Source organism: Mandrillus leucophaeus, unplaced genomic scaffold (assembly GCF_000951045.1).
Source record: "Mandrillus leucophaeus isolate KB7577 unplaced genomic scaffold, Mleu.le_1.0 Scaffold497, whole genome shotgun sequence".
Taxonomy (NCBI): domain Eukaryota; kingdom Metazoa; phylum Chordata; class Mammalia; order Primates; family Cercopithecidae; genus Mandrillus; species Mandrillus leucophaeus.
The window spans coordinates 1,759,741-1,783,839 of NW_012105331.1; the positions used below are offsets into that span (position 1 = coordinate 1,759,741).

The following is a 24,099-nucleotide window of genomic DNA, read 5'->3' on the forward strand; positions in this document are numbered from 1 at the left end:
AAAAAAAAAAAAAAAAAATATATATATATATATATATTGCTTGTAGCCTTAATTTCTGTGAAAGACCCTGAAGTCTAAACTGTGCTAAGACAATGCCCATAACTGGCAAATTTGGTTTCTAAGGTAAAGGACTCAGGTTAACACATTTTGGTAGATCCTGAGATAAAAACCATAATTAGAGTGAACAGTGATTGATATAATTAAGTATTCATGAAGAAAGTAATTGTACCAAGGTACTAATTTTTCTTTAAATCTTGTTCTGATGTTATACTGATCTCATGGCTACCATAGTTTATTATAGAAATAAATATCTATGGTTAATTGTCTCAATAAAGAATTCTATTTTTGTAAAAAACATAATTAGCATGAAAATTTACCTTTTTATTTACTCATTAAACACATCGCTTGAAGCTTGGATCCTTGCATGCTGCCCCTGTCCTCCCTCCTTTCTTCCTTCCATCATATGGTGCTCACTTATTGAGCACTGTCTTTCAGGTGCTGTAGGGGCATTTACCTCATTGCATCGAATACTCACAGCCTCCCTATAATCCTAATTATATAGCTGAGGAAACCAAGACTCAAAGAGATTCAGTATCCTACTCAAGTCCACACAGCTGTCTGCTGACTCCTTTACCCTTAAGACACCAGCTTCCTTTTATTGAGCAGGTGCTGAGTTTGGTTCTTGGCCCCCATAGGTCAGTTAGATTACCCGCTCTCAAGTAGCTCGCAGTCTCGTGAGACGGGGCTGGGAACCAGCATATAAATAATTGTAAGTCAGTAGTTAAGAAGCAGTGAGGTATGGGGGCATCATGGAACTACCGATGAGTGGTCTGCAAGCCACTCACGGAGGTAGGGAGTGGCCAGGGCTCAGAAAGTCTTCCTGGAAGACCTCCTCACCCCCCCATCCCATGCTGACCCTTCCAGGATCAAACATATTGAAGCAGATAAGAAGTAAGAGGATGGGCATCCCAGCAGAGGGGACAACAGGAGGAAAGTTCCAGAAGTGAAGCATAGCTTGGGCAGGAACACAAGCCGTCAGGTATTTGGGGAGTGATTTGATATGGTGTGTTGGAGAGAGGGAGAAATCTCAGATTTCTGATTTGGATGCTGGGGTGGATGTGATGGTATCAGATACTGGTATAGGAAACCCAGGAGGGGCAACTGGTTAAGGTAGTATGAGGATGAGCTCTCGTCTTGATATATTGAGTTTGAATCTATGGTGCATCTGTTGGAAAATGCCTAGTAAAAAGTTAAATATGTAGCATTTACTAAAAAGTTGTAAAATAATTAATTCAACAAGTATTTATAGAGCACCTATAGTCAACAAATATTTGTAGAGTATCTACCAATGGCTAGATCCTGCTCTGGGCATTAAAATTGTAGTTGTGAGTAAATTTCTGTTTTCATGGAGATTATATTCTAGTGGGATGAAGACAGATAATAAAGAAATCAGTAAGATAATATCAGAATTGTTAAGAAAGAACTTGGTAATGTAAAAGGTCTCATTGAGAGGGTGAGGTGACACTGGAACTGTGACCCAAGTGTTCAGAGGAAACTTCCATATGAATACCTTGGGATTAAAGTGTTCCAGGCAGAGGGCACAGCCAATGCAAATGTCCTGAGGCAGGAATGAGCCGATTAAGTTGGAGAAAGCCCATCAGCGAAGCCTCAGCTAGGTGAGGGAGGGTGAGAACGTTGGGAGGTGAAGTTGAAGAGGCTGGCAGGCAGGGGACCAGGAAGGGCTCTTAGGACATGATGAATAGGGAGTCTGGATTCATTCCAAGTAAAATGGAAAGCCGTTAGAGGGTTTTAAGCCAGGTCAATGCTAATGTTGTTATTTTAAATCAGTGGTCCCCAGTCTTTTTGGTACCAGGGGATGGTTTCATGGAAGACAATTTTCCACAGACGGGGGATGGTTTTGGGATGAGACTGTTCCACCTCAGATCATCAGGCATAGAACTGGCATGCACAGTTCACAATAGGGTTCGTGCTCCTATGAGAATCTTATGCAGCTGCTCATCTGATAGGAGGTGGAGCTCAGGCTGGCTTGCCTGCCGCTCACCTGTTGTGCCACAGGTGGTGACAGGCTACGGACTGTTATAGGCTGTTGGGGAGCCCTGTTTTAAATGCCAAAAAACAGCATATAAAATTGTGTTTATTGTATGCTCTCAATTATGTTAGACAAGGTGAGGGAAAAAGCCTTCAAGAAAACTTATTTTTTTTTTTGGAGACAGGGTTTCACTTCTGTCACCCAGGCTAGAGTGCAGTGGTGTGATCTTGGCTCACTGCAGCCTCTGCCTCCCACATTCAAGTGATTCTCCTGCCTCAGCCTCCCTAGTAGCCAGGACCACAGGTGCACACCACCACGACTAGCCAATTTTTTGTATTTTTGGTAGAGAGGTTTTCACCATGTTGCCAAGGCTGGTCTTGAACTCCTGAGCTCAAGTGATCCACTAGCCTCGACCCCCCAAAGTGTTGAGATTACAGGTATGAGCCACCATGCCAGGCCAAGGAAACTTTCCAAATGACACCACTGATTGAGAGAGGTGGTTTCATGCAGTGGTCAATGTTGTGGGCACTAAAGTTCATAGGCTTGGAGTTGGCTCTGACACTTGCTTGGCTGACAGTTCTCAAACTTTGTGATCTCAGGACCCCACTATCAATATTTATCATCTTAGGAATGAAAATGAAGAAAAAAATCTAAACACTTTTATTAATTTGTTAAAAAATGGTGAACCCATGACACGTTTACAAAAGTAACATATTTTTAAGAAAAATGCTTATATTTTCTGAAACAAAAACAAGTTAATGGGAAGAATGCCATTGTTTCACACTTTTGTAAAACTAGTTAACATAATAGAAAACACCTGGGTTCTCATATCACCTGCATTCAGCCAGCTGTGATGTCACATATCATATACACTCATGAGAGAATGGGGTGAAAGGGTAAATACATAACTTTTTGTATTATTCTGAAAATAGTTTTGACATAATGGATCCCCTAAAAGGTTCTGAACTACACTTGGAAAACCTTTTTTTCCCCTTTGGGTTTTTAAAAATGTAATTAAAAAATTGTGGGTACATAGTAGGTGTATGTATTTATTAGGTACATGAGATATTTTGATACAGGCATGCAATGTGAAATAAGCACATCCTGGAGAAAACCTTTGCATTTAAGGTATGACATTGAGCCATCTCCTAACCTTGATAGCCCTCAGTTTTCCCATTTATAAACTGAGAACTGTTAACAGTACCTACCTCATGGGATTGTTAAAATTTAATGAGACGCTATATGTAAAGCACTTAAAATGGCACAGAGTAGATGTTTAGTAAATATCAGCTATTTTTTTTCTTTTTGTTATTGTGACACTGATTTCTGAGAATTTGCAGAAACTCATTGAAACCTTATTCTGATTTTTCCTTCCTGTCCTCTCTTGCTCCAGTTGTGAAATGAGGCTTCAAATCTGGGTGCCAGTTGACAAATGCTGATAGTTGTCGAATAAGTGTAGCTTGTAATGCGAGCCTGTTTGTGATGATGAGGGCACACTATGCCAGACTCAGCTGTCCACAGTTGAGTATGCCATAATTTCTCAGATTCTTTCTCTCTTCTTAATAGCTGAAACTGTCAGATGCCATCATCAACGGGTTGAAGATTTGTGTTGGCTGCTCTGATTTAAAAAAAAAAAAAAAAGAAAGTGAGTGTAATTCCCAATCTTGGTGTCACATTGGAATTACCTGGGAAAAATGTAAAATGACCAAAACTTAGATCCTTCTCCCAGAGATACTGATTTAACTGGCCTGGGGTGTGGCCTGGGCATCAGGATTTTTGGTATCTTCCTACTTTCTGAAGTCTCACTGGGCTATAACTATAAAATAAGGTCACATGTTTAATTTTTAATTTTTTTATTATTTGCAAAGTTTAACAAATATATTAAAAAGTATGTAAATATCAGCTTAAATTGTTATGAAATGAGCACCCATGTACCATGATCCACTGCGATAAATATAACATTTCCAAACACTCAAGAGCTCCCCGGTTTTTCCTTGAGACCTCTTTTCCAATCCTCTAGAGGTGACCATTACCCTGCCATCTTATAGTCACGTTTCTTCTGTTTTATAATTTTACTATGTGATTAGGAGTTCCAGAACAACATAGGAGTAGATTTTCATACTTTCGCACTGTATTTAAATGCAATTATGCCTTTGTATCTGGCTTCTTTTGCTCAATATTATGTGTAGTTTTTATTCATTTATGATTTTGGATATAGTTATAATTCTTTGCTTTTCATTATTCTACAGTATTCTGTTGTATCGATAGGTGATAATATCTTTATCCCATACTTGATGTTTGGGGACTATTACGACCAGTAGCTGCTATGAGTATTTTTATGTGTATCCTGCTGCACCAAGATAGACATTTGTGAACATATGTATCTAGAAGTAGGGTTGGACACATTCACTCATCAGAAGGGAGATACAGAGGCTGAGCTGCAGTTTTGGTAGACTCTTGAGGATAGATAGGAATTGGATACTGGGACCCTGTCACAACTGCTGCTCTGGGCTGGGACCCTGTAGGGTCACACTGCTCTGAACCATGTACCTTGGGAGTGTTGATTATCTACAGGGGGCAATTCACAGACTGAGCTGTGCCTTCAGTAGTTTCCTGGGCTGAAGGGAGAAGGTTCAGTGCCCATCAAGGGTAGAGATCATGATGAAACCCTTCCTACTCCGGGCTGGGACCCAAAGGCAGCCTCCCAGCAGTGAGGTCACAGACTCTGTCATAGCAGGATAGTTGGCTAACCCAGAAAATATCAGGCCTTCATTCTATCCTCAACAGCTGGTATAAGGAAATAAATATAGAGTCTGGAGAAGAATAGCATTATCCTAGGCCTTGAGATAGTTATTAAGTTCTAATTCTCTTTTTGATCTTGACCAGTCATTCCCCACTGCCTTGTTAGTTCACTGATACTTTGATGAAGATGCTTTTGTTTTTTCTCAACTTTTTTTGTTATCTTCAGCAGGAGGTTTGGTATGAATCAATTATGGTACGTGCCCCCTATCATGTACGATAAATTCAGGCTTCTTTCAGATACCTCTGCTAAATACCCAGGGGGGTTCCAGGGAGTGCCAGCCAGCTTTTCCAGTCTGTTCTCATGGTTGCGTGACTAGTGGACTACTGCCCTGCCCTTCTGCAAGTTCTCTCATGCCACGTTGAGTGCATTATCCTTCAGGTGGCTTCTGCTGTCTTGTACCACTTTGCTCCCGGCATGGACCTAGGCTGTGGTATCTTGGAACTGGCCCATACTGATTCACAAGAGCTGATTGTTAAATCTTCAGGAATTTTGTGAGCCAGTGGTTAAATACAGCCATTATTAAAAGTTATATTATGTAAATGTACAATTTAAGTTATATTAAAAACAAAAGACAGTTAATATACTCAAAATGAATCCCTTCCTAATTATTTTCCCATGTTTTACTATTTATGCTCTTGAGATTATATTGGGTCTGTATTGTATAAATACTGTATAATGGTGAATATGTCTCAACTCCACATTCAGTGGCATCACTGCTTGAAATCAGTCATGGAGGAATATTTACACCTTGGAAATTGGCAAACGCTACAAATCAAGGCTTTTTTTTTTTTTTTTTTTTAAAATTGTTTTTTTTTTTTTTTTTTTTTTTTTTTTAGTCTCTTGTTAAACATTTATCAGCATGTCATTGGATATAGTCCCTCTTTCTAAATCCTTACAGCTGGATTTAGACCAGATGATGAAAATAGGAATCAGAGAGTAACAAAGGGGAGTTACCATGCACAGAACTTAAAATTCGTTATTAGAAACGGTTACTCTGAGTGTTAAGCTTTCCCACTTCCACCTCTCTCTTTAGTTGCTTCTTGGCATAGCATCCAGAGTGATCCTGTTAAAATGTAAATAAGACCAGGTTGCTCTTTTGCTTAAAGTCCTCTGATGTCTTCTACTTTCTCTTAGGTAATAAGCCATGTTTAGTTACACAGGATTGTTCTTCTTACCTCCTGACATCCATTATTCTTCCTACAGGTCACTCTGCTCTACCCAACCAGCCCACCTTGCTGTTCTCTGAGCGCAGTGGATGCTTTCTTGCCTTAGGATTGTTTCATGGGGCCTACTTGCAGTATGGAATGCTGGATGTCCCAGCATTTCCAGCTGTTTCAGAAAGCTGCATGTTAGGCCCATTTCCTTCAGATCTTATCTCAAATTCACTTCTCAGTGAGACTTTCTCCAGTCCCTGTATTACAATTACAGCCCTCCCACATTCCCTATCCCCTTTCCTCTCTAGCACTTACTACCTTCTAACTAATTTACTGACACAGTCCTCCTGCTCTCTGTAAATTTGATCTTGTTTATTGTCTTTCCCTTCCCTTTGCATTAGAATGTACATTTCGTGAGGAATTTTTATTTGATTGACCATGCTGAATTATCATTGACTAGAACCTAATGCTTAGCACATAGCGGTTTATCAGTAAATATTGAATGAATGAATAAGTGAATGAATGATGGAGTGGTAAAAGGGGCATTGGTTAGCAGCTGAAGACCTGGATTTTAATTTTTGCTTTTGTCCATAATAAGCTCTGTAACTGAAAGGTTCTGTTTCCACGTCTGTGTGTACTCATTGGCAAAATGGGGATATATGACTGCTCCACATGCCTCATTGACTTTTAGTGAGGCCCATGCAGGGAATTCTTGTGTAATTACTCTACAAAGGTGTGAGGGGATATTTTTATTGTTTTGCTTGTTTATGCCCAGTATAGTGAGCATGTAGCTTCATGCCCATCTTACTTTAAACCACTCCCCTGCAAAAACCTCTCCATTTTAAAACAGGATAGAAATAACAGGCTCATTACTATATTTATTTCTGAAGATTTTAGTGAATCCTTTGTTTACCACTTAGATCAGATAATTGGACTCATTACAAGCCACTGAAAGCCTGGAGAATGAAATAGCAACCCACCACAGGGTCAGGGGGCTCATACGTGTCCCGCACTATGTTAGGGGTACTGCATGTATTATTGTCCTCACTGCCATGCTGCAGGAAGGGTATACACCACTTTAGAGATAATGAAATTGCTATTTAGAGAGACCTAGTATCCCATTAAGGCAGCAGAGCTGATAAGAGGCAGGTCCAGGAGAGAACTCATATTTGTCTGATTCCAAAAGTCAACTCCCACTTACCTCAGAAAACCTGGTTATTTAACCTAAAGGTGAATATTTTCACGACTTAAACGTGAATATTCTCACTACTATGGATGGTCTTTCTCATTTATATGTTATATTTCTTTTCAGACTGTTTATGACCAGTGGTTCATCACCCTTTTTAACATTGTTTACACATCACTGCCTGTTTTAGCCATGGGGATTTTTGACCAGGTATGTTTTTTCCATCTTTATAACTTAGTTTCTCTTTTATGCCTTTTGGTTTTTTGTGGGTTCTAAGTAGAAGACACAATTCTAAGTAGAAGCCTTAGGAATGCAGTTATTTTAGTTGCTTTTGTATGGATCACAAATGCTTTCAGGTCCACTGTGCCTTCCTCACCCTTGAACCCTAGCTTCCCCGAAAGCATTATTTGATAAAAGTTGGTTACTCTCCTCTCAGAGATTCGTACCCCATATATTGTTCTAAAGGCTGTAGAAGTCCTGTACAAAGTAATCTCTTTAACTTCATTTTAACCCAGCATTTCCCAAACTTCTATGACTGTACTTTACTTTTTTTTACTTTCATATAGCACCTATCAATTAGTATGTCTTAGAACTAGTGTGTGTGGTTCACACACAGGGAAATGCTGCCTTAGCCTCTGAGAGCTTATAAAGAACCATGCAAGGATAGAATGTCATGGAGCTAGGTTGGAACACAGGGGGCTAACGTCTGCAGTGAGACTTCCTTGTTACACACAGCTCAGAAAGGAGCCACAGACCAGAAGAGCAGTCTGCCAGTGGGAGAGGAGGACGAGAAGCCCCATAGCCATGGAAAGAAAAAGCATACATTTCTTTTGTCCCAGCATCAAAGTGCTTGAGTGGGGAAAAAGGAGAGAATCAATCACAAAAATGGTAGATCCTTGGCATACTCAGAGCCTTGGAAGGGACTTCCTGGGAAGGGGAAAAAGTCTGGCTGCCTGTGGGGAAGTGAAAGACTAGCCAGTGGAATTTCCGTGGCACAATTAGAGTGTCTTATTTTTAAAAAGGATTTTTGTTTTTTTAAAAAAAGTATTTTTAAGGAGACCAGATTTTCTCCAGGCTGTTGTTAGACCTGTTTGCTAGGCTTCATTTTCTGGCCCAAAGCTGTCTATTGCAAAATATAAATCTTCACATTATGAGCTCACTCCAGTCTCCCATTCGGCTGACTTTGTAGTCAGTTGTAGTCTCTCTTCTCATACGTGAAAAGGGCAGTTTGCGAAAGGCATATTTTATGGAATTATACAAAAAGTAATGAACCTTAGATGTAAAGACCTTAGATGTAAAGGATTAAGCACATTCATTTCTCAGTGCCCATGTTTACAAGTGTTTCTTTTCTTGGAGCTTTGTAGCTGCCCAGAATGTGGAATAAAATAATAAAAATAAAGCAGTTTCTGGGAAAAGATGGTGGTTGTGCAATTCAAAAAAAAAAAAATATAATAAGGCTTCCTATTACCATCAAGTTGAGTGTCTGCTCCTCTCCTTTCCTGCTTTGTCAACCTCAGCCCTTAAACAGATCACAGGATTGTGGAATGCTATGCCAGACAGGCCTCAGCAATCGTCAACAGATCTGCTCATTTTTTAAGGCAGATACCAAGCCTTGGAGGGTCATTTCCCTAAAGCCACACAGCCAATAAGCGACACAGCTAAGCCTAGAACCAGGCCTCCTAACTTTGAGGTTGCTACATTATTGCTATTGTTATTATCATTATTTTATTAATTATTTATAGAAGCATCTGGCATATTTATTACTTGTGATGTGGCAAGAAGTCTACTAAATACTTTACATACTGGTTTAATCATGGCAATAGTTCCATGAGGGAGGTGGTAGTGTTTGCATTTCTGGGCATGAGGAAACCAAGGCTCGGGTGGATTAAGTAACAGGTTTAAGATAACACACCAGCTAAACCCGCTACCAGGGATTGAGCTCATGACTGTCTTGTTTCAAAGCCTGCGCACGTAACCCTCAGTCACTGAACTAGGGGAACAAGCATCCAAAAGCATCTTGAAACAGGACTTTCTAAAGAGAATATGCCAGTGTTTTTCCATGGGACTCTGGAGAGACCTGGGCCATCCCACAAGCAGGAAGGGGAATGTTCTTCTCCCACAATAGTTCACCACCTGTGTTGCTTCCACTTTGCCACTTCTCCTCCACCTGTGGTCCTCTGATGTTCCTGGTGGTTTTTTTTTTTTTTTTTTTGTCTCGCTCTGTCGCCCAGGCTGGAGTGCAGTGGCCGGATCTCAGCTCACTGCAAGCTCCGCCTCCCGGGTTCACGCCATTCTCCTGCCTCAGCCTCCCGAGTAGCTGGGACTACAGGCGCCCGCCACTTCGCCCGGCTAGTTTTTTGTATTTTTTAGTAGAGACGGGGTTTCACCGTGTTAGCCAGGATGGTCTCGATCTCCCGACCTCGTGATCCGCCCGTCTCAGCCTCCCAAAGTGCTGGGATTACAGGCTTGAGCCACCGCGCCCGGCTCCTGGTGGTTTTCTGGCATTTGGCTCTGGTGCTCACTGTGGTTATCAGCATTACTTTGGAGATGGCTGGAAATGCAGTCTTGGGCCCTCAGCCCTATTGAATCACAATCTGTTTCCCAGGCGATTTGTGTATTGGGTTTGAGAAGCATTTAGTTTCTCTTGGGACCTGGTTGGTGTCAAACCTTCTCATTCTGTCTATATTATTTCTTTGTCCTGAACACCTGGTAGCTGCTGTTAAAATTCTCACTGGGTAGGATCCTCATCCCAGCCTCCTTCTCACCTGGAATCCCAAATGCAGTTTCCCCTTTTCTCTGCTCTCTTCTTCCTGCACACTTCCCTCCAAAGTCATGAGCTCTGATTTGACCGTTCTGACTCCACAGCTCTCTGCTGTCATCTCCTGGTCACTACCACTGACTACCTTGGCAATTAACTTCTGGGGCCCATTGGCTGCCCATGATGTGCTGGAATTCTGGGAGCATGAATGCTTCTGACAGCCTGCAGTAGAGTGTAGGAAAGAAACTTCAATTTGAAGCCAAATAGCTAGGCTCAAATCAAACCCTGGTCCTGCTACTTACGAGCTGTGTGACCTCTCATGAATCTCTCTTGGAGACTCAAGCTCCTTCTCTGTAAAGTAGAGATCATTTTATTATCTTCTGGTTTATTGTGGGAATACAAACAAGATAATGTCCTGTTCTGGCCCAGTGAGTAGTGCATATTAGGACATGTTTAAACAGGCATTTGCTATTTCTGAAGATAGGGAATACAAGGCCTCTCTGACTCTTTTTAATCCTTCTCCACTGAAATTACACTCTGTTTACAGGATGTGAGTGACCAGAACAGCATGGACTGTCCCCAGCTCTACGAACCAGGACAGCTGAATCTACTTTTTAACAAGCGTAAATTTTTCATTTGCGTGTTACATGGAATCTACACCTCATTAGCCCTTTTCTTCATCCCCTATGGGGCCTTTTACAACGTGGCTGGAGAAGATGGGCAACATATTGCTGATTACCAGTCCTTTGCAGTTACTATGGCCACATCTTTGGTCATTGTGGTCAGTGTGCAGGTAACGCTGTTGGTGTAAGCACCTTAACATGATGGGTTTACAACTTTAAAAATTCTATTTCATTGTTGATTGATTTTGTCTACTTGTTGGAGGGAAATAATCCTAATACTGGGGTTTTCTTTTTAAGTACACATTTTGAGATGAAAACAGGAAGCTTGAACATCAATTACCAGATAAGGAGAATTAGCATTAGGTGTCTATAATCTCCATGTTAGTAGAAACCTCACAATGTATCCCTTCTTTGGGTTGTGCGTTGTATGTAAAGAGAAATGATTATACTATTATTTCCTTCTTGTATTTGAAGAAAAAAAATTCCAGTAACAGAAAGAGAAACTTTCCCATGATTTCTTTAAGACGTAATAACTGCCAGGTTTTAAAGTGAGATCTAAGGTTTGGCAATACATTTCTTTTTTTTTTTTTTTAAATTTTTTTTTTTATTATTATACTTTAAGTTCTAGGGTACATGTGCATAACGTGCAGGTTTGTTATATATGTATACTTGTGCCATGTTGACATGCTGCACCCATCAACTCGTCAATTGGCAATACATTTCTATGGAGTTATTCAAGAGGTTCAGTGCTATGTCTGTGGCATATCCGAATCTCACACTCAGAGGAGCTCTTCTGGTGGGGATGATTTTTTGAGGCTCCATTGACTTTCTTCCATCTTGAGTTGTGTCTCTTTCCTTTTTAATGTGAATGGTGGTCAATGCCATTAGATAATGAGTTAGAGTTCACAAAAGCTTCTATTTTTATTTCTTGAGAGGAGGTCTTGCTATGTCGCCCAAGCTTGTCTGGAACTCTTGGGTGTAAGCAATTCCTCAGCTTGGCCTCTCAAGTAGCTGAGATTATAGGTGTGCATCACCACACATAGTTAGAAAAACTTTTCCTCTATTACAATCTGTAGCTCTGAGTAGGTACAGCAAGCTATGCGACCTCTGTTTTATTTTGTTGTCTTTTGATTACTGAGCAAACTGTTAATAATTAGGTGATCTTCTCTTTGTCATGAGGGTACATTTCCGATTCTCTGGATTCTCCTTCCATAGAGAGGACCATGGTGGGGTGTACAGGGACATCTTTTTAGTGGTAATAGCTGATTCACCTCTGGATCAGGCCTGTTCCTTGGTACTCCAAGAGATTATTTGAAAGGTAGTAACTGAAATAAAAGGCCACTATCTGAAGAAAAAGCAAATAGAAATCATTCTTCATACTGTCCTTTACATGATCTGTTTATAAGTAAGGATAATAAATTACCTGGAAGAGTCATTGTAGGTATGACATGTAACAAGCATTAAATGTTTGTGTGTATGTGTGTGTGCATGTATGCGTGCGTGTGTGTGTGTGAGAAACTGGTGTTCACAATTAACCCTACAATTTTTGGTTAACTTAATCTTTCTAATTTTAGAAAAAGCCTGCTGTTATGCCCATGCATCTTTTTCTCTTTTTTCTTTTTGCTTGCCCATAATTTGTTTTACGTGCCATTACAGTAGTGCCAGTGCCATGTTTTTATATTAACTTTATGTTTAGAAACTGTTTTTCTCATAAATCATACAGTTCTTATTCCAGTTGAATGTTGAAATTACATTTCTACTTTCTCAAGTTGAGAACCCACAGAAACTCTCATATTTTAAAAACGTTGTTTAGTCACAAAAAAATTACAGAATTTCAAAAGCTTATTTTAAAAGCTTCAAGTGACTTCTTGTTGCTTGAAGTTTTTAAGATAAACTTTTGAAATTTCTCACCCTTGATTATCCAAGTTTTATAAGAATGATATAGAATGATATGCATGCTTTTTCAGAGGGGATTCACACTTAGGCTCAAAGTAACCATTGGCCCCTCATTCAGGATGTTTTGCGAGAGGATTTCCAAATCCATTTGCTTCATACCTTAATGGCCATTTGTCTCTTCAAAATCTATTCTCTGCCTTCCATCTCCTCAAAGACAATGGTGGTCCTAGCCATCCCTCCAATCCCATTACTCACAACGCCCCAGCCACACTGGGTTTTATTCTGCTCCTGGAATTCATGAGTCTCTTGCTTGCCTTATGGCTTTGCACTTTCCTGCCTGGAACATTCTTCCCTTAGTTTCCCTCACATGTCATTTCTTCAGAGGGGCCTCCGTTAATTCATTTAAACTAAGGCCCCTTTATTTTCTCTAGTGGAATAGAAATCAATTATTGTGTCTCATAGTTGTCACTTCCCCTTGTAAGTACAAATTTAGTTGTGTGTTCCCTCGTTTAATGTCTTTCTACCTCGTAGAGCGTAACCTTCATGAAAGCAGTGGAAATGTTTATTAATCACTGTATACCCAGAGCCGAGCACATCACCTGTTAGTGTGACAGACACACAATGGATATTTCTTGAGTATTGAATAAATGAGGGAGATGTTGAGAGGAAATTCTCTCCTGTCATAACAAGAGAGTTCATCTGGGTGTGTCAAGTTCCTAGGAAAGAATCATCGTAACTGATGTGTTTACAGACTGTGTTGACAGTTTTCAAATGTGTCCAAAGTTTCCAACCAGTCTGAGAGAGAGTCCTCCTGTGCTGAGTTCAGCAGAATGACCCAGCTGTGAAATGTAGTGTGGGAAAAAATGAGAGATGTTAGATGCCTTCAAAAGCAAGGCAGTGCCAGGAGAGTCAAGTACCGCATGGCCTCAGAAGGTGGCTTGTGCTGTGGTCGCCACACCTCCTGCAGCCAAGCAGAAACTTAGGCCATGCATGCACCTGTGGTGCCTCTGCCCTAAAAACACAAAATCCTTTTAATCTCATTATAAAAGGAATACATTGCAGGAAATTCAGGAAAAGTATAAACATGCAGAGAAAAATTAAAATTCACACATAAACACAAATCAGGGTTAGCATAAAAAAATGGAAATCAGATTATATGTATATAAATTTTATGTCTTATTTTTTCACTTTGTGTCACAAGCATTTATCTTATTTATAAAATATTCTTTGAAATATCCCTTTTAATGGCTATAGTATTACACCATATGAATGTGCCATAATTTATTCAACCATATTGCTGTTAGATTGCTTCTACATTTGACTGTGGCAAGTTATACAATGGCAAAGTTTCATATAGTACATAATTCTCAGCATGATCCTCTAGTTATTTTCTAAGGTTATCTCCTTAAAGGTGGGAATTCTGGGCTAGAAGACATAAGGAAGTTTAAGGCACTTGACACATGACTTTCCAAATAGATTGTATCATTTTCAGCTGAAGGGTGCAAATTACCCTTCTCAGCAGCCCTTCACTGATTTAGAGTATTACTTTGAATTATTTTATAATTAAAACATGGATAACCTTTTGTTGCCTAGGAAATAACAACAAATGCATCTTGTTCAAACAGGAGTAATTTCTTAAAAACAATTTTTAATTTTGGAATAATTTTAAATGTAAATAATTTAATATTTAATAATAATATTTAATAATTTAAATAATTTTAAATTTATAGAAAAGTTGCAGATACTGCAAAGACGGTTCCTGCATACCCTCATGTAGCTCTTCTCTGATGTTAATGTTAACATCTTACCTCACCATGGTGCATTTGTTAAAACTATGAAATTAGCATTGGTATAATATTATTAACTGGGCTACGGATTTGATTCAGATTTCTCTAGTTTTTCCATTAATTACTCTTTTCTCTTCTAGGATCCAATCCAGAATCCCACATTGAATTTAGTGGTCATTTGGTTGTGTTGCCCACCTATCCCTCAACTCTATGTTAACCTAGATGACCAAAGCAGGCCTGTCCTTGATGGCAGCTGTCAGAGACCTCTATCATCATCACCACCATGAGTGATACCATGCATTATACTTACTACTCACGATGCCATTACGCAGTAAATATTATGAATCCCTTTTATAGAGAAAGTTCAGAGAGGTTAAATGACTTGCCTGAGGTCACACAGTAAGTCCCAGAGCCAGTACTAGAACCCAGTTCTGTCTAATTCCAGTGTTATCTGGAACAAAGTCTACAGTGAGACTGGTTAAAACACAAAATTTTCAAGAAATATGAGAACAAACCTTACACTGAGCATAAAGGAAATACTGGATACTGTGCCAGATACTGGGATAATCCCATTATCTCATTTAATTATCTTTATGGTCTTATGAAATGTAAGTACTGTTACCACCATTGAGAAAATAGACTTAGCAACCAAGTCATACAAAAAGTGGTAGGTCAGGATTTGAACAGAGGTCTTCTGACTCCAGATGCCCAGCTCCAAAGCTATGTGAACCTCCCTTCTTTGTAAAGAGAAGTAGAAGCTGTGGCCTCCCCAGTCACATAGTCAGTACAGGGAATTCATAGTCCCCACCTCTCTCATTCATGTGGGAACACCTAGGATACCAGTATCACCCTTGGCTAACATGGGAGACAAACTGTTAATAGGTGACAAGCACATAGATGTTTCTTTCAATGGCAAAGTTTCAACGTGAGGAGCATATAGACTCCCAGTTTCTGTCATTTTAGCTAATTATTTGGAAAAGATTATCAGTTGTTTTTATTTCTAGGAAGCCCTGAAAATGTCTGTTTTACCATACAGTTCTTAGACCCAAGTATGTAAATGTTTGTAACCATGGAAGCTAGGCAATTTTGGCTTCAATCAAAAACTGTAGTCTTTAATATATAGAATAATAACTTACAGGAATTCTGTGAATAAGCTCACTTTGACAGCAGCATTAATATCCTTTCCTCACTGTTTAAGCTTGACTTTTCATCGTAGTAACAACCCCATGAAATTTCCATGGTCTGTAATTACAGTCATAAATCTTATGTCCTGCTGATGCTACAGGCCAACTTTAAGTAGTCTCTATTGTTCTTTAAAATAGTATTTTTCACTTATTTGAATTATAAAATGCTCTTTTAAACATTCCAAAGAGTACAAAAGTGTTTAAAATAAAATGAACCATCTTCTTTTCCTTCCCTTCTTTAACTACTATCATGACCATAGCTTAAATCCTTCCATACTTTTTCTGTACTTTGAGACGATGTATACACACATATTTAACAAAAGAGGATAAAAATTATGTATATTGTTCTGTAATATGCTTTTCTCGCTTAACTAGATGTTCTGGTCAGCTTTCCAAATCAACACATTCAGATCTATCTTAATTGTTTTAATAGCTGCACATAAATTCATAATATGAATGTATAATTATTTACCATCTATTGATAAACATACAAGATGTTTCTATATGTTTTTTGCTATTGAAGCAATGCTACAATGCATCTATTAGTGCATATATTTTATATACTGTCAGATAAATTCCTAGAAATGAGACTTCTGGGGTTAGAACTCCTAATTTTTACCAATCTGCTGGATAAAGAATGGTATTTTGCTGTTTTCACCGCTAGGTCAGAGAGTGTGTACATTTAACATTTTCATAAATATTGCCATAATACTTTCCCAAAAAGATAGTAGTTCCAAATGACAGACACTTTAAAAATTTAAGCAAAAAAAGAGGTTTATTAAAACATATGAGGTATCTTCCGTGGAAATGCCGCTGTTATCACACCTTACAGTTTGGTTGTCATCACACTGCGGGCGGGCTGCCAACAGGTTGGCCACAGACTTCCGGAAGAGCCATCACCTTTGCCATCAGGTCTGTCAAATGCTGAGAAAAGCGTATTAAAGTTTGCCATTGTGATTATGATTCCTATTAAGTTTTCCTTGTGTTTCAAAGAGATTTTTACCTCATATAATTTAAGCTATATTCTTTGCCACATAATGGTTTCTGATCATTATTGTATCTGTATTAAATGGTATCTGATTATTTTTCTTTGTAGCTTTTATCTTTTTTCATAATAAAAGATTCTTAAGTTTTGTATTTTTATATTAGTTTTCTTCTCTTGCTTTTTTTAGTTTACATTTGCCCGATACATAATCTGGGCCAATTTCTTCATTTCCATTTATTTTTTAATCTCATTCTATCAGTCTTCCTTGATAAGAATGTTTAAGCTACTCATTTTTATTGTAATAACCTGTATTTTATCAGGCTATATTATTTTATGATTACTTTTAATTCTGCTTTTCAATTTTTTTTTTTACTCTTTCATACTTATATGCATTAATTATGGTTTTAAAATATCCCATTTCTGGCCAGGCTCAGTGGCTCACGCCTGTAATCCTAGCACTTTGTGAGGCTGAGGTGGGCGGATTACCTGAGGTCAAGAGTTCAAGACCAGCCTGGCCAACATGGCGAAACCCTGTCTCTACTAAAAATACAAAAAAATTAGCCAGGCGTGGTGGCACTTGCCTGTAGTCCCAGCTACTCAGGAGGCTGAGGCAGGAAAATCACTTGAACCCAGGAGGCAGAGGTTGCTGTGAGCCGAGATCATGCCATTGGCGACAAAAGCGAGACTCCATCTCAACAACAACAAAAAATCCCATTTCTAATGAATAATTTACAAGTTTTACTATTATATTCTTATTTTACTAGTGATTTCTCTTTATTTTCATAGTTATTTAAATATATATATCTTTCCATATTGGCAGAATGGAATTCCACAGATAATATGAAATTCTATCCTTCATCAAATGTCTCACTATCCTGTTCTAAACCTTTCCTTATGCTTCTTCAATTAAACAGTTTTGGCAACGTTTTTATCTTACTTACCCTTCTTTTTCACTGTGATAGTTTGATGTTAGGTTGATTCTTTTTCCTTCTCTGCATAAAAGATTATGTCACCAGAATCTTCTTTCATTACTTTGGATAGGACCTAAAGGACCCTGTCAATCTGAAAGTCTATGCTATTTGTTATCACAGAGCCGTTTTCTGCTGTCATTTCTTTGATTGTTACTTTTCCATTGATTCCTTTTTCTCTTTCTAAAATGCCATTATTTGTATATTGGGGTCATAGATCTGAGATCTATGAATCTGCTCTTCATGTCTCATATCTTTTTGCAAATGGTTTCCATGTCTCCAAGTTTTTGTTCTCTATTGTAAGATATTATTTGTATTGTTTTGTCCAGAATGTTAATTTAGTTCTATTCATTGACTATTCTTTAGTTTCGCTGTTGAATTTTTAAATTCAGAAATAGTGTGTTTTTCTTTCAGATTTTTTTCTGAGACCTAATTCCATCTTCTTAAGGGGTCTTATTATATTTTGTTGTTACCGTGCTTGTCTGTCTCTTCTATTAGTTCTGCTTCAATAGGAGCCACCTATTCTTGCTTTTTCAGCTGAATCCTTTTAAATGGGTTGTAATTTTTCTTCGCCTACTCTTACCCACACAGATCAGGCTATCATTGTCTCTTGAGAATGTTAAACTAACAGGTGGTGGAAGATAAAGTTGGAGATTTTGGTGAAATGTCTTGGCAGCCAAATGAACTGGAAAGCAGGCATGTCTTTGCTGAGGCATGGGAGGCAGGGCTGTTTTCAGACCTCCTGAGGAGAGGAAAGGCTGTACTTTTATAAACCCTGTAGTTCACATCAAAGGCTGCCAGCATCATTTTAATGGGGACACATTTTAAGGGACAGTAAATTACAAGTGGGAAGAGAAAGTATCTCTCAGCATGTTGAGAGGGATTTATTTACTAAGCAGGTAGGGCCGCCTCAGACAGATGAGAAATCTTTCGTCTTGCAACAAACTACTAGAAATGCAAACCTTCACTTGGACCTGAATCACTTGGGCCCTATGAGATGCAAATAATGATACCAGAACATACTTCTTTAATTCTCTGAAAACTCAGGTGTTCATATTTACCAATGGCGTCCTTGATTCTCCAATAGCAGACCACTCTTTCAGCTGAGTTGCCGCAATAAGTTACTAGAAGGAAGAAGAGCTCATGACCATGTTCCCAGGCCATCGTGAATCCCAGTTTCTGAATTTTATGCCAAAATAAGGCTGAAGAATTTTCTTTGTTATAAGTTGAGTAATTGAAGAGAAAGGATCATCAAAATGAATTGGGATGTTGGTGTAAAAAAGATCATGCATGTGTAAAAATGGTATTGTGAACATTTACTTACCGAGTATAACATGTTGCACTTGCCCATTACAGAAAGAATTTTTTCCAATAGAAAAGTTTTGAGAGGCATTTGGAAAGTAACTTAAAAATTATAAGCCATTGTGTTTTCATATTTCTCACTTAAAAGAAGTTTAACATGTTTAACATCTCACCTCCTGATTCTGACTCGACCTTGGCAGATATAATGGCTTGCATATAGAAGTTGTAAAGTCAATTTTCTGCCAGAAATATGAAGTCAGATCAGTCCCCTGTGTGTGTTCAGAAAGTGGGGATGCCCATGGTTGACTTGGCAACTAGGCAGGTGCAACCTTCCTGCCACAGGGCCATTCTGGGGAAACATCACTAGATAAATGGTGCTCTTTTAATCCTCAAAGCCCTCCCCTTTGCATTTGATTTTATTTACAGATAGCCTTGGATACCAGTTACTGGACTTTCATTAATCATGTCTTCATCTGGGGGAGCATTGCCGTTTATTTCTCCATTTTATTTACAATGCACAGTAATGGCATCTTTGGCATCTTCCCAAACCAGTTTCCATTTGTTGGTAAGTGAGTCATGTTTACTTGTCGTGCTGCTGTTTACTTGTCTTATAATTTATTTTTTGTGTTAGGTAGAGTTGGGGATGATTAGTGATCCTTTGTCCAGAAATTGATTGAGCCAGGCATCTGAAGGCTTCCAAGTTTAAAAGTGGCTCTAAAAGCTCAGTTTCTGCTGCCTCTACTGGATGCAGAAGAATCACTCATAGTAGCTTACAGGTTCTCAACAGCTTACATGTAGTAGGCTGTCTCCTTGCCAATGAGAGGCATAGCACATACATTACGGCTACCTGAAGACCTGTAAAATGCTCATATATGGTAGAGAGAAGAAAAAGAAATACTAGACTCTCCTTTTATGCCACGTTATCACCAACATCTGCCAAAATTCACCCATAAAGCTTGTTTGCATTTAGATAAGAATGAAACAAAGTATAATATAGAGCCTTCTAAAAATTCCTGGACATTAATCCGTAAGTGGCATGAGGAGTAGGCGTTGTAGTTAGACAGTCAGGGTTCAAGCGCCAGCTCTACCACTTAACAAGCTGTGTGACTTTGGGCAAGTTTCTTCTTTCCACGTGAGAATATATAGGAATAAACAAATTCAGTTTCTCCTATACTCTCACTCAGCAAGCAACACAGAAGACTTCTGTGACCTCTGGTCACTGAGAAGTGGGGATTTCGTTCCACCAACAACCAATGAGGTATTTCTGCAGAGAACCCCAGCTGGATGTTCTCCAATTCAATTCCAACAATATCTACTTGGAGGTAGTGTCAGATCCTACAAGTTGAGGGCTAAGTTCTGTATGACTGCCCCCGCACTTCCAATGCTAGTAGCAAACCACGGGATGTTTTACCTCTACTTTTGACCAGCTGGCTATAAATCGCGGTTCCCCTGAACCCCCTCCCTGAGTTTGATTAATTTCTAGAGTGGCTCAAAGAACTCAGGGAGACACTTACATTTACTGGTTTATTATAAAGGATATTACAAAGGATACAGATAAAGAGATGCATAGAGAATGTATGGGGGAAGGGGCGTGGACCTTCCCTGCCCTTTCTAGGCATGCTGCCCTTCAGAACCTCTGCATGTTCAGCTACCTAGGAACTGTTTGAACCCTGTTCTTTAAGGCTGTAATGGAGACATTTTTTATATAGGCATGATTGACAAAGTCATTGGCCATTGGCAATCAGCTTAACCTTCAGTCCCTCTTCTCTTCCAGGAGCTTAGAGGCTGGGGCTGAAAGTCCCAACCCTCTAATCCTACCTTAGTCTTTCAATGACCAGCCCCAATCCTGAAGCTACCTAGGGACTTCCAGCCATCAGTCAACTCATTAACAAACAAAAAGACACATATCACTTTGAGGATTTCAAGGAGTTTTAAATCTATGCCAGGAAACACAGAAAAAGACTAAACATACAGCTCACAACATTATACTATGCATTAATGTCTTCACTTATAAACTGAGGATATTAGTAAGCCTATTTTCATGGAAAATGTATGAGGATTAAATGAAATAATACATATAAAGCACTTAGCATATATCCTGGTACATAGTACTTTTTAAATAAATGTTAACTGATGATGGTGATTGTTATTATTCATGCAAATGTGGCTTGATTACTGGTGGGAACATTGCAGAGGAATTTGAACATCAGATGAGTAGCAAAGGACCCTCTAAAATCCCTTAAAAAAATTCTATTATTCTACAAAGAGTATACCTCTAGTCTACGTGTGGGGTATACTATCATTGCACTCCACATTTCAAAAGGACTCCCAGCAAAGGCCACTGAGCTTAATAAAAGAGGGATATTAATATACTTTCTCAGAGGTTTTGAAATCTCTAGTGTGTGTGAAATAAACTGCTAACCAAGTTCATCTAAACAAACTGGAAAAGAGAGATGCGCAGTGACCAACATTCTTGAACTTAATCAGGCAAGAGTGAGATTTGTATTCACTAATTGAGGAAGTAAATTCTTGGACTAATTTATGTAGAAAACAAAATAAGACCACAAGGACTGAAATAGGATTATAAGGTTAGTAAGGTTATAAATCCACATTGATGCAAAGGCACCTGAAATTGTAATTCAATTTAAATTCATGCATACACTTAAAACTGTTCTTCACCTTTTGCCTTTTCCTACATGTGAATGGAAATCTTTAAGTTGCACCACTCTTACTTAATACGTACTGGTAATACTTTGTTTACCAGAAGATTCCAACTATGTAGAGACATGTTGGTCATGAGTAAGAATAAGCATATTGGGAAACAAGGACACTAAAACTATTTTTATTTTATTTTTTTAAGATGGTTTGCCAAATTGAAAAGTTCAGTGTATTGACTGGAAGATTTCTGTCCTAAGAGAGCACTGTGATGCATAATGAGATGAGAATGCCTCAACTGGAGAAAGTAATTTGTGCAGAGACCACTCTTTCCAGCTAAGCACATGCCATTTCAGTAATTAATTACTGAGCGCCAATGAAATTTTTTAAAAGTTAGATCAACATTGGGGTTTCAGGAAAAATTTTTTTTTCCTTAGTAGCTAGCAGCAAGCAGGAGTGTGGTTTCAAAGTGAAGCTTGTTTTCCCAGTCATGCCTGAGGGTACCAAGCTTCAAGGAGCTCAAAGAGACATTTAATTTATTGAGTCAAGTTTGTTTCTGCCCATGGCTGAAGCCAACTGGAATCAGCTGCTCTTGGGCAGGCAGATTCCTTTCTCTAAAGCCAGAAAAAGCAGACATACCATTCAGTAGCCAAGCACTCATACCCAAAGCCCATTTGAATGGTGGTAACATTTGAATACTGGGATAGGGGACCTGGATAATTGGGGGTATGATGACAAATCTCTAGAAAATGAACAGGGACAAAAGTTTATTTTGGTGATATAAGCAGGGTTGTCATCTCCCCATGGAGCTTGTCTGCCTGCCTTACTGACCCTTATTGCCTTGTTTAAGCCCACACTGGGGTATGTGAGGTGTGAGTAAAGAGTAAGGAAACTGACTTCAGGCTTGGAAATGAGTTTCACTGTCCTGTTGCCCTAGCATGTTGGATGGCTGCATCAACAGTCTCCTGGTGAGGGAATGCTCTTTTCACAAACCCAGGAGCCTTCCTGATCTTGGAACTTTGAGGACCTCATAACCAAATGAACAATAAAGAAATAACAAGTCCCTCTGAGGCGAGTTTTCTCAGGCCATTGCCTGGAATTTAAAAGGTTGGTCCTGCAGTAGAAAAAGCTCCCCTTTTATGACAAGCCAATCAATGCAATCATTATTTGAGACTGTATCTGCATCTGGAAGATTTTTTGTGTAGTTTTGATATGACACTTTTAATTCAAGAGTCCACAAGGGTAAAGGGTAAATGTGCCTTTTAAAAATAATGGCTGCTTTGTAACCACAAGATCTTGATGCTGGAAGAGAGAATTGTGCTCCGTGAGTGATATTAGACTGAGTCTGGGTGAGAGAATGCTTGGTTCAGGCTGGTAATCTCTAAGTGATCAGGCCACTAAGCAATTCCTGAGGGTGATCTTAGCACTTCTGCCTTCTTATCATCATGGTGACATTAGGTGATCCAAATCCCACCATTTCAAAAAAGATCTTGGCCAGGCGCAGTGGTTCACACCTGTAGTCCTAGCACTTTGGGAGGCTGAGGCGGGCGGATCATGAGGTCAGGAGATCGAGACCATCCTGGCTAACATGGTAAAACCCTGTCTCTACTAAAAATATAAAAAAAAAATTAACTGGGCTTGGTGGTGGGCGCCTGTAGTCCCAGCTACCTGGGAGGCTGAGGCAGGAGAATGGTGTGAACCCAGGAGGTGGAGCTTGCAGTGAGCCGAGATCGCGTCACTGCACTCCAGCCTGGGGAACAGAGACTCCATCTCAAAAAAAAAAAAAAAAAAGGAAAAGAAAAAAAAGATCTTGTAGGAGCAAAGAACCTGTTAATTAATAATTCAGTCCTACTTGTAACCACAGTGCATGTTTTCTTTAATAATAGGTAATGCACGACATTCCCTGACCCAGAAGTGTATCTGGCTGGTAATTCTCTTAACAACAGTGGCTTCGGTTTTGCCAGTGGTGGTATTCAGATTTTTGAAGGTGAATTTATACCCAACCCTGAGTGATCAGGTATGTCACAGTGCTGATGAATACTTGAAGGCTGGTTTTTGGCTCTTGAAATGGTGTCCTTTTCTGTCTTATTGGAAGCTCAGAGATGGGCTAATGAAATTGTCACAAGCAAACACCTACTGGTTTATTAGATCACATCAGAATAGATGGGACTTTCCGCATCTTGAATGTACTAGTCCTTAGTGCCAATGAAGAGAGGCATCTATACTAAATGTGGATGGGGAGTCATAAATTACAAGTTAAACTGGGCATTTTAAAAAGCTGAGTCTTAAAAAGAAGCTCACAGGCCTCATTTTGGACAATTTTTCCAAGGGAAAGGCAAGCTATAGAAAAAGATACTGATTTGAGAGCAAGCACAAGCACAGTAAAAGAGACAAGCATGGTACGAGTCAAAGGGGCTTAACATTTTTGTAGAAATCCAGTAGCAGATTCAGAAACATGGGTGAGATGTTACCTTCGGAACAGATTAAGAAGGGGAAGAGCGGCATGCTGGGTAGATTAGTAAACTTGGAAGGAAAGTAGGAAGAACAAGTTATAGAAATTCCTTAACTGGAGAATTAACAGAACATATTTCAGAATTTCATGGGAAGACAAGTAAGTAGGACAATGTCAACTTAGGTCAGGACTCAGATAAAACGTGAAAAGGAGAAAGAAAGGGAGACAAACATTCGTAGCCATGTCATGAGAAGGGGGAACATGCTGCTGTGGTGAGTGGGACCAGGCCAGTGATG

At 39.2% G+C, this 24,099-nt stretch overlaps 1 protein-coding gene across 1 annotated transcript in view; it reads left to right on the forward strand.

The window, feature by feature from the left end:
* Nucleotides 1–24,099, forward strand: part of ATP8B4 (ATPase, class I, type 8B, member 4) — a 267,168-nt gene that overhangs the window by 239,964 nt on the left and 3,105 nt on the right. Inside the window, exons 24-27 of the mRNA XM_011995769.1 lie at nucleotides 7,320–7,403; nucleotides 10,499–10,744; nucleotides 19,123–19,261; nucleotides 23,238–23,368. Of these exons, the coding sequence (XP_011851159.1) occupies nucleotides 7,320–7,403; nucleotides 10,499–10,744; nucleotides 19,123–19,261; nucleotides 23,238–23,368 (600 nt within the window). The remainder of the gene's footprint in view (nucleotides 1–7,319; nucleotides 7,404–10,498; nucleotides 10,745–19,122; nucleotides 19,262–23,237; nucleotides 23,369–24,099) is intronic.